This window comes from Acipenser ruthenus, chromosome 25, assembly GCF_902713425.1.
Source record: "Acipenser ruthenus chromosome 25, fAciRut3.2 maternal haplotype, whole genome shotgun sequence".
Lineage (NCBI taxonomy): Eukaryota > Metazoa > Chordata > Actinopteri > Acipenseriformes > Acipenseridae > Acipenser > Acipenser ruthenus.
This window is the reverse complement of record NC_081213.1, coordinates 2800699-2811823: the sequence shown is the minus strand read 5'-3', so window position 1 is coordinate 2811823 and position 11125 is coordinate 2800699. Positions and strand designations below refer to the sequence as shown.

The window sequence follows — 11125 nt, the reverse complement described above, 5'->3', positions numbered from 1 at the left end:
CTCACGAATTGATTATTGTAACGCCCTGCTCCCAGGCGTCTCTAAATGCACAGTTACCAAATTACAATATGCTCAGAACTCCGCAGCTAGAATCCTGACTAGGTCACATGCAGGTGATCACATCACTCCTGTTTGAGTTCTTGCACTGGTTACCTGTCAGGTTTTGAGTTGATTTTAAAATTCATCCTCTTACCTTTAAGGCTCTGCATGGTTTGGCTCCACAGTACTTATCTGATCTTATCTGTTTACACTCCCTCATGCAACCTTCGCTCAAATGTTTCTGGACTGGTATGTGTTCCTCCTGCTGGTCTGCGCTCCGTGGGTGACCGGGCCTCTTGTTGTCATGCCCCAAAACTCTGGAACACCATTCCTAAAGAAATCAGGGATTCAGCCACTTTGAGTGCCTTTAAGTCTAGCTTAAAGACTTGCTTTTTTAGAAAGGCATTTTTGTGAATGGTTTTTATCTTCTATATTCTGCTAAGAAATAAATAATAATAATAATAATAATAATAATAATATATTAAAGTAGGGGTTCCTGTTCTCTCAGGCAGCAACACCCCCACCTTCCACTCTCACCCCAACACATGTCCCACCACCAGTAATTCTGTACTGACACCATTATTCTAACCATGACATCGATATGTATTAGAATGCCAGTCATGAATACAAATAATAATAATAATAATAATAATAATTTAAAAAAAAACACTAACAAAAATAATGTAGTTCATGTGCAACGGTGTTGAATCCATTTTGTTTGTTAATAGATATCATATTTGAAATGATGAAAATGGATGATAAATCATTATTTTACTTTCAATGGATTTATCAAACAAAGCACCCGATTTAATGCTAATTATTCCCTAAAAAAATAAACAATCCAGTTTCAAACACGGATTTTTCTATCTTAACATCCGAGTACTGTGGACTTCATAAGTCTGGAGACCACCGTGGCATTGACAGACTGAAGCCGTATTGCCAGATCAGAGGTTTTCCATCCAGATCTTTAGATTTCTGCTCAGGGCCATCTGGAGGGTGGAAATGGACAGAAGTTTTTACATTTTTTTCATTTTAGAATATTTCTTCTTCCACAAACTAACATAATAAATGAAATACAGTTGTACTTCCAGTACCTGTTTCACACAGACACGCCCAGAGTTGCCAAGTCTGCTTCTAATAGTAGGATTGGGTTTGTTTTTTTGAAGAAAGAGCTGGCTATTTTTCTGTCAATAATCTGACAACCCTGGTGCCCAGACCAGGGGATGTAAATCGTTTTGAAAATAGATATAAAATTGTTGTGAAAGCTTAGACACCGCTGAGTCCTCGTTGCTCACAATGGCGTTAAACTCGGTTAAAAGTTTTAAACGTATATTATTATTATTATTATTATTATTATTATTATTATTATTATTATTTTATTCCAACCCCTGCAACATCATGTTATTTTTAAATACCTACATCATAAACAATAGCGCGGCTTTGCATACTTAGGCCCACTTCTTACAATGGCCATGCAGCCAGCTTTGTTCATAGTTTTAATGAAACAAGATTGTATGCTTAAAGTATTTAGCATTTAAGGCCAGCTAAAGCAGAAGGATTTTTTTTTTAGTCGAAAAAGTCGTTGGTGATTTAAGTGGGAGATCCCATATGAGAAAATATTCCAAACATTTTCAACTAAAAGTATAGGAGTCTGGTTGTTGGAGGCTTGGAACTGTTAGATACGGTTAGACGACTTTTTTGGGGTTTTTTTTGTTTTATAATAAGTGACTGTATTTTAAACTGCCGCGTGTTTCAGCGTCAGACGTTTGTAATACCGGTGTAGTATTTTTTTCCGCCCAAACTAATTGACTTCGTCTTGTCTCATAATCACCTGAATGAACACGGCTGCGTGGTTTTGCGAAGCTATATTGGCAGCAAAGAGTTGCTGGCAGAAAAAAATAGGAGTTCAAAATTGAGGTGAGTTTTAAACAGTTATCACCAGTGTGCTGATTATTGTTCCATGACCTCATTTTACGGTTGTGTAGTAAAATACTTCCTAAAAACACGAACAGCTTTGTTTAGTGTGATGCTTTTGCAGGCACACTTTTAAAAGGTGATTATTAAAATTAATTAAAACAGAAGCTCTTTTTAATAATTCTGCTTAGGTAAACCAGAACGCGATATTTTTTAAAAAGGAAATAAACTAAGCATACCGACTAGATTATATGTTTTTAGTTGATGTAATTGCTTTAAACTGATTGTGTATGTCCACAATTACATTTTTGCACAAACACACTGAGTTCGAATTTAACCTACATAAATACATAATACGAAACAATATTTTTTTCAATGACTGCCTAGGGCGCTCAAAAAAAGCGGCAAATAACGGTACCATGTTAACAAAATTTATATATATTTTTTATTTATTTTTTTCTTAACATGCAATTCAGACATATAATAAGGTGCGGTGTCTTCAAACCAGCTTGAACCTTTGATTTCGAGAGGGAACTGGTAAGTCTGCACCGGTAGTTGGACACGGTTCAGGGTAACCTTTTGTATTTCAAATGCGGTGCATCGGAATGTATTTTAATTAACACATGTATTGGGTTAGTACTGTCATCAATGCAAGTTATTTTATTTTTTGCAACTATCCTTTGAATCCAGTTTACACGTTGCACCAGCAATAACAATAAAACAAAGAGCGGGGAATCCCAGTTATGTTGCTAAATATTTAAAACCATTCGTCTTTGATTAGCAAGTGTCGAGTTCAATTTTGTGTATTTCGGTCTCTCGCCACTGTTGTGGCACCTGTGATGTAGATACAAGAAAAGCGTAGGAAACTTGTTTTTGTCTCAAGTGTCTTTTTGGTCTGGATTTTTATTTTAGACGTGTACCGCTCGTAAATTACTGTTTTAATATTACCATTGTTGCGATCCAGCGACGATCATTTTAAATCGTTTACCATTATTGGTATTTTACACACATTCGAAACAGAACTGTTACTTGTTAAATATTATAGAAAAAAAGTATAATTTGCTATAAAAATGTAATTTACAGCATCTTAAGGCAGCATGTAGTTGTAGGGGCATTGAATGTGAACAGATAGTAGGCCTACTGTCAACAAGAACTGGTTTGAGTGCAGAGAAGGCCTGGTCACCTATTTCTGACTAGTTAAGTGTTGGTGTTTCTTACTGAACAGAAGTAGTGGTAACCTACCTTTTGCAAGGTACTGAAATGCGAGTTATTACATTTTGAAAACTATCTTGGGAACACCTTGTGTGGGTTTGATGAAAGTGCTTGGGCACTGACTGAAATTAAAATGACTTCCCTTGTGGGAGGATAGGTACTGTTGTTACTAATAATATTTGTGTTTTACAGGGCAGAAGTTTGTAACCTCACAGTTAGAAACAGAAGAGGATGGAATATGAGAACCAGACTGAAAGCCAGGCCTTTGAATGTAAAAATAGACAAATTGAGACATTTAGTTTGAGCTGTGACTCTGGAAGCATGCCAGAGAAAGACTTTAGGTTTTCCCGAACAGTGTTTTGTGAAAGCTCAGATGGGGAGCCAGTTAATTCTGATCTGCGAGACCCGTTTTCTAATATAAAAATAGAAATCATTAATGTCCCGCCGCCAAGCAGCAAAAGGCAGCTTGACGATTCCTTTCTGGAGGAATCTTTTAAGACTCCTTTAAAGAAACATTTTATTTTATCCCCCTTTTTTAGCACCCCAGATGAACACCCTGCTAGCTCTCCTGGTTTAGCATGTGTCCTCGACCCCTGTGATTCTTTGCCCGTGGGTCACACCTTTAAATCCCCATCTGGCTCAGCTCAGCAGAAAAGGAAAAGATCATGTGATGAAAATTTTACATGTATAGGTAGCAAGAGCAGCAACTTGATATGTGTTGTAGATCCAGGTGCTGGTCTTCTGAAAAGGCTTGGCTCCACCCAGGGTGGGGAGTCGGAGCCCAGTTCTAGCCGCGATGCTCGGTCAAAGAAAAGTTTCTGCCCTATTTCAGTGCAGTCTGAGAAGAACCATTGTGGTGAACAATCTCAGATTGTGTCTAAAGAACCAGAATTTGACTTTGATATTGACGAACTTCTGTCCCTAAGCCCGATTGAGTGTCGCAGCCCATACCAAGGGATTGAAGAATTCATTGAAAACTGTCACAGTTTTTATGAAGAGGGGAGTAGTGGTAAACTAGGTGGTGAAGACCTAGAATCATCTAGGGTAAGCTTTACCAAGAAAGAGGCACAGCAGATAGACGGGTCAAAGCAATGTCCCGATAGAGGCTATTTTTCAAAATCCTACCATGAAGATTTGGAGCAATACGTTGGAAATATCAGCGATGATCTTAAGAATCATCCACTTGCCCCCCTGCATCTAACGTCCTCTTCAAGCCCTATAAAGCTGGAAACCACGAAAGTGGACTTTGAAAAACCACGTGTTTCAGCTGGTGTCAGACATGGTGACGAGATCCAAGTAAATATACAAAGTGCACCGTCTGTGAACGCTTTTCAAAATGAAGTTTCGGTATGTAAAAATGTAATATTATTGGGGACAGAAGATAACACTGATGATGATGCGCTAAACATTGGCGCGCCTGAACACCAATCTTCTGTTTGTATAAATGTATTGGAGACGGAAGATATTAGTACAACTGATGACGATATTTGTTTGCCTGTGCACGAGTCTTCTGTATGTGAAGTTTTGAAATTACAGGAAACTTTAGATTGTGCAGTAAGCGTTAGTGCCAGTGGGACTGAATCTTCAGTTCGTACAAGTTTAACACTGCAGGAATCTGAAGTTGCTGTCACTGATGATGATTCACTTAACATCACTCATCTTGATGTCAAGGTAAAACTATTTATCATAGTTTGTGGGACAGGAGTGACTCCTATAGTATAGTAAAGGCTGACTTGTACTGTATACGGCAATATGTCTGTAACATTTTGTTGACACCAAATTTTGTAATAGCTTGGCTAAGTTTTTTTTTTTTTTTTAAATGTGTTTTTTATTCTTGGAAGATTTGTTTTCCAGAACTCATTATTCTGCATTCAAATCTAAAATGCCCTTGCTTTTAAAAACAAACAAAAAAGACTTGTTAGTGTTGTGTTAAATCCCGCACATAGCTTAGTCAAGCACATTGATCCTAAACATGACAGGCTGCCAAAACATGAACGAAAAATGAAATGTCACAGAAGTGATGGCTTGCGTTTTAAAGCGGGGAGTCTTGCATTTTTAAACTTCTGCGACTACCTCAAAGGTAAGCATTTTAAAAGTTTCAGTAAACAAAAAATTTAGTTTAGTGCATCATACCTGGAGGCATTGCAACAAGCTTAGTGGTGGGACTCCATAGTTATTGCCAATGTAATTATTTCCTTTGGGCGTAGCGATCACTGAATATAATTAATAAGGAAGGAAATGTTGGTGGTGTTTGCCTTTTATAAATATTGGCAACAACACTAATTCTAATTATACATAACGTAACCCCACCTTGCAATGTCAGCATTTTCTAGTTACCATTCATCTAACACGCATTCTGTTGAGGTCGAATATTTTGTTCCATTTCTTACTGATGCCTTTTGATTTGTCAGGTAAGATCAGTGGTTGTGTTTCCACAAAAAAGAAAAGAAGCCTATGCTAAAAAGGCTGGGAAAAAAGAAGATAAAGTGGGGATCATTAATCCATTTTCTAGAAAAGAAAGGTATGCTTCCCCCATTTACACTGTGATTCCAGGCAGATCAGTCCAATGGACTGCATCGTTGCAGGCATTTGTTTTTTGAGTACATAATTATCAAAAAACACTACAAATATACTTGTGCATTCCATGATTACTTATTCTACCTGTTTGGGTGAGGTGTAGAGGTGAGCTTTGATCCATGTCATTGTAATTGATATTGTATATCAGTATTCAAAGTACGTTGATCAGTTCTCAGCCAATCGTGGATGAGCTTGTGTTTGAAGTAATAGCGCTACACACCGGAACAAAAGGTATAAGGATATGTAGAATACAATACAAATACTTGGATATATAGAACACTGAACATCACCAATTGATGCCAAAATGTATTAACCTAATTTTCAATAAGTACTCCTGGAGAAGGGCACCAGCAGGATTAATACAGGGAGGCGGTCTTTCTATCTGCCACTGTTTAAATCTTTAAATTAGACCCCAGTATCTGAAGATTGCTCTTGTCCTATTAAAATGAACAGCATTAACCCAGTAGGTGGCAGCATTTGCACATGCAGTACTGCGTTGTTTCATTTCGTGGAGGTTCGTTACGCAGCGGTAGCTGCTAAGAGCAGTTTCTGATGGTTTTTTGTGGCCTCTTTCAATGCAGGGAGGTAATGTTTAAAGACACAGAGCTGGAACGGCGGAAGGAAATGTACCTGCAGTGTGTATCGGGCCACATTACAGATCATGATGAACAGAACCAAGGTGAGAATACTGACCTGCTGTGCTTGCTTTTCTAGGGGTGTACTTTTCTCAAGGACATGCCGATCCAATGTAAAACCTCAACCATTTAAACTCTGGCACAAGTAAAGGTGACTTTCTAGCCTCCTTCCATTCACTAGAGCGAGTTAGGGAATTGGCTGAGCTTGGGTTTCATACAGTGGTGTACAGAGTAGCAAAGCAGAAAAAACAGATATTAAGCATGCACAAAAAAAACACAACTATGTTTTTTAATAATTCAGTTCACTTAGCTCGACAGAGGAGATTGTTCCCTTTCAAGGCAGTAGAGCATGACATCTTGTAGATACTGTGGTGTCCCACCTCTATGGGTTGCACATAGTGTAATGTTCAGTGGGCGAGGTAAAGGGAACACAGTTGCACAGTCTGCAGAAGCTCTTGCAGTCGGGAGTGACTGAATTTATTTGAGCCAACCATTGCCAGTCATTTTAATTATAGTTTGGATACGTCCCAGTATTCCTCAAGTTTTAAAAGGTGGGTAGGATTTTGTTTGGGGTTTCTGTTGAGTGAATGTGTTTTGCGGGTAACCTCTTAATGAATTATTCTGCAAGGACATCTTTATCCATGTCTAGTTATAGTTTAAAGTCAAAAAGCCAGTTAATCATGGCAAATGCCTGTAGCTTGAATTGTCAACCCTTTTATTGTGAAGTGTGCTTTACACTAGTACACTGGACCTCCTTTCCATCATTACACATGTACTCTAATTATGCAACCCATGCAATATGAAGTGTTCATTTAACAAATCAACAACTGTCATTGCAGAAGAGCTTTTTATGGAGCAATTATAGTTTTATTTATTTAATTTTTACTTGAGCAGCCCGTGTGTTTCTAAGATGTGTATCTGACTTGACTAATGGTGGTTTTTTGTCAATAATTTTTTTTTTTATATCCAGCCTTGTTCAGCGATATTCTCAACTGAAAACAATTTGTTTAAATATCTCTCTGGGGTGATGGTCCGTCATGCTTTTTTATAGTTCTATAACCGTTTTTGTTTAACGAGTGTGTTCTTCTCAGGTGTGATGAATGAGTTGCTAAGCTTGATGAACACAGTGGCTAGGCAGGAGGGTAGAATAACTGACAGGCAGTGGCAGCATCCCTCAGATCTTACATCAAGGCAAGTAATATCAGATTCAAGTAGCACTTTGTTTAATCAATTGCTAAACTTTTTTTTTCTTATGCATTGTCATTTCTAAGCAAGCTCAGAATTCTTTATGTACTCCACATGGATTTCAACACATTTATTTTCAAATAAAAAAAAAAAAAATCACCCTATTCTCTGGTGTCAGGCTAGTCCCTTTTCACCCATCTACAAACTAATCAAATCATGTGTGCCCAGAATGTGTACCTTGGAAGTGGATGCCTCAGTTCCATGACATGCACACACATTTTGTACTGTAAGGTTTTCTATTTACGGTGACTGTAGATCATAGCACATCCATTAGTCTGTATATCTGCCATACTTATTACATCAGAGCCTGTTGATTCATTGTTTTCACTAAAAGGCTTGCATGCATTTTGCGATTATTACTAGCAGACCTTTGCTGACGTTACAATTGCAGTACTGTTTTGTTTTCTTCAATTAGTTGCAGCTATGCTAAAAAGTTACATAAACAACTACACACTAACATGTTTACTGTAATTACTCTAAATAACGAAGCAATAATCGCAGTTACAAATACAGAAACATGATGTAACACAGAATTGAACTGTAATTGATTACAATTACGCAGGTGTGCCAAGGTTCAATTAGTATTATGTTGTAATTGCAATTAATTTCAAGTTGCACAATTACAGTATTAATTGACCCCAGGCTTGTCATATAACAGCAAGCCTGAAGAATCATTCATCTTGTGCTGCATCCTTTCTCTGCAGAAACTACTCCAGTGGCGCTGACAAGCTAGCTAATAAGATCAGTCTCCAGGACTGGCAAAGCAAGAACAGGAAATACTTTCGGCGGTTTGCGTCCATTCCAGACAAGTTTCAACGTAGCCAAGTCCCTCAAACGGCGGCACTTTGAATCACCTCTGTGTTTTGGTGTATGGATGGTTTTATTTTATTTTTTTATATATAAATGTAATTTAACTTTAAATGTTATAAGTTTTGTATAATTTTATTTTTGATGTCCGATAAATGAAAATCACAGTTCTTCAGTCCTGACGATAGAGAAGGACCCACCATTATTAAAGCAAAATGACTGCTTCTGTTCAAAGTAGACTTTAACATGAAAGTATAATGCCTGTGGTACTAGGGGCATTTTCACCAGCTGGGTAAGGAACCTTTAGTTAAAGGATGTGATACATGTATAGGTTTGCAAACTTTTAGTACTTTTGAAAGTCAGCTATTCAATAAGGTAATGTACTGCATGAGCTAACGTTTTAAATTGTTCAATTATTTTGATATGGTATTAACTGTGAGGATGTTCTTCCTCCCTGATTTTGAAGATCATTCATTCATTCATTCATTCATTCATTCAAGTTTGAAGTTGAAGCTATGCATAAGGACTTGCATTTATTCTCTCTTGTTAATGATATTGCGAGGTTTTTATTGTAGGTAAACACATGCTATGTAGTCCACGTCATTACTGATACGCCTGTCATTTGAATGATGTTCAAAGACCCCAAATGATACATTTGATTTACGAAACTCATGACCTTCAAAAGTTTAGATGACTTTTCTATTTTCTAGGCCAATGTAAATGAATGTACAGAGCTATTCAGCTTGTTTTTTCATCAATCAAAGCACTTATTTTTATTGTGGACCAAATTGTTCCGGTTTTTGTTTTTCACTTGTTAAATTGTAAAGTAAGAATAGCATAATTACAGACATGTGCACTTAAAATATTGTGTTTTTCTTTTAAGCTGCTAAGTAAAAAGCACTAATTAAAAACTCTTGAAACTACCTTTTTGTAGGAATAATGTATTTTCTTTCAAACCATCTTGTGATCTTTTCAATGCAAATGTACTTTTACCTACTAGTTGGTTAGGGTCCATTCTCATGATAGTCATAAAGCAGCAGCATGTAGTAAATATCCTAGAACTGCAAAGCATTGCCTGTGACACTACTATCCTCAGTTATCCATTCGGATGAGCCATTTGCGAATCTGCATTTTAGTTTTTCCCCACCTTGAAGTACGGATTTGGTTCTTTGGGGTACTGTAAGGGTTAATTTCATGTGCTGAAAGCAGAAGTTTAAAAATGAGAAACGTTCCCGGCTGCTGAACTGCACATTCTGCCAAGATGGAGTAGCTGCTGGCAGTGCAGTGACCTTCACAATTAGCTACTTTAAAACCCTCTGTGTGTGAGATGCGAGTGGGAGAGAGCTGTAGTGTGTGGGAGGACTGGCTGGTTTGTTTTTCCAGAGTCGGTGATGTACACATTTTGAAAAAGCACAAAGGTGTGATTAAACTGAAGTCTGCTAATTCGCTGCTGAGAGAACATTTCAAAACACTTCTGCACAACAAAATACCCCCCCCCCCCCTCCCTCGACAGAGGGTTTGAGTTTATTCCTCACATACATGTGGAGCAGAACTGCTCTACACTATTTTGAACTGCTGCAGTTCAAAGTGTCAGGAGGAAATGGAAGAGAAAATGGCATGCATGCTTGTGGGAAGGAGGGTCCAGCTGAAGGTATTGCATTTACAGAGCTTGTGCGGCACCATTTTAAAATAATAGATTTTTTTTATATCTATTATAAAACAAGAAAAAATGCAACAAGTTGTTTCGTGATGGACTGGTTATATATATATATATATATATATATATATATATATTTTTTTTTTTTTGTATTTTGTATGTTAAAGTGTTTACCAAGGGCCAGAGAGCAATGGTGTATACACTTAACTCTGTAATACCCAAGCATATATATATTTTTTTTTTTTGAGAACTGCTTTATTTATGTAACTAGGTTCTTGTTTCTTGCACAAAACACTTTTTTTTTAATGTACTGTGTATGAAAAATTCTGGCAGTAATCCAGTACTGGTTATACTGGGTCGGACTGCCTTCTGTGAAGTGTTTTTAGGCAAGCTGTGGGGTCTTCAGGGTGTTAAATGGACTGTTCACACCCACTGGCTTAATAAGAACTTACACTATCAAAGACTATGTATGTGCCAGCGGAAATGGTACACGTCATACCTAATGCCTTTCAGCATGGGTGCTTTAGCTGATTGACTATAATATTATGAAAGTCCTGCAATCTACACTGGCGAGAGCTTGGGATGCAGCAGCACACAGGGATGAATTGAGCTGCTCTGAAATGCTCTGCCCTCTAAATAAAACATGTTGTTAAAGCAGGCCTGGCTGTAGAAATCAGATTTATTGGTCGGAAATGGAAAGCCTTATAAAAGCGTGAAACGTGTGCAGTAAAAGCTCTTCAGGTTCATCCCAGATAAAACATACGAGGCTCTTAATTGAGGGACTCTTTAAATAGCGAAGACCTACTCCTTCTATATGTTTTGTTTTCTGAATCGACAACAATGTGAAAACAAGGGAGGAATAATGAATCTACGGTTTTATAGATTCAATCACTTGTGTTCAAATAAAAACACATAACTGCTGGAAGGTAATATCTCTCCCTACAAACCACAATGTTCAACATTAAATATGATTCCTTTAAAAATGTGTGCATTTTTTTTGTTTTGTTTTTAAAGACATTCGCTAATTCTAATAATTATT

At 37.4% G+C, this 11125-nt stretch overlaps 1 protein-coding gene across 4 annotated transcripts; it reads left to right on the top strand.

Moving 5' to 3' along the window:
* Window positions 1-1825: 1825 nt before the first annotated feature.
* On the top strand, window positions 1826-9352 carry LOC131701550 (uncharacterized). 4 transcript variants are annotated; one of them, XM_059000208.1, is made up of 7 exons: window positions 1826-1956; window positions 2430-2490; window positions 3358-4461; window positions 5577-5686; window positions 6324-6421; window positions 7469-7568; window positions 8327-9352. In XM_059000208.1, exons 3-7 carry the CDS (start codon window positions 3397-3399, stop codon window positions 8469-8471), a joined length of 1518 nt encoding a protein of 505 aa, XP_058856191.1. In that variant the 5' UTR covers window positions 1826-1956; window positions 2430-2490; window positions 3358-3396; the 3' UTR covers window positions 8472-9352. The 4 variants fall into 4 exon arrangements, with proteins under 4 accessions (XP_058856191.1, XP_058856190.1, XP_058856188.1 ...); XM_059000205.1 differs by having other exon boundaries at window positions 1827-1956; window positions 3358-4512; XM_059000206.1 differs by lacking the exon at window positions 1826-1956 and adding an exon at window positions 1986-2092 and having other exon boundaries at window positions 3358-4512.
* The last annotated feature ends 1773 nt before the right edge of the window (window positions 9353-11125 follow it).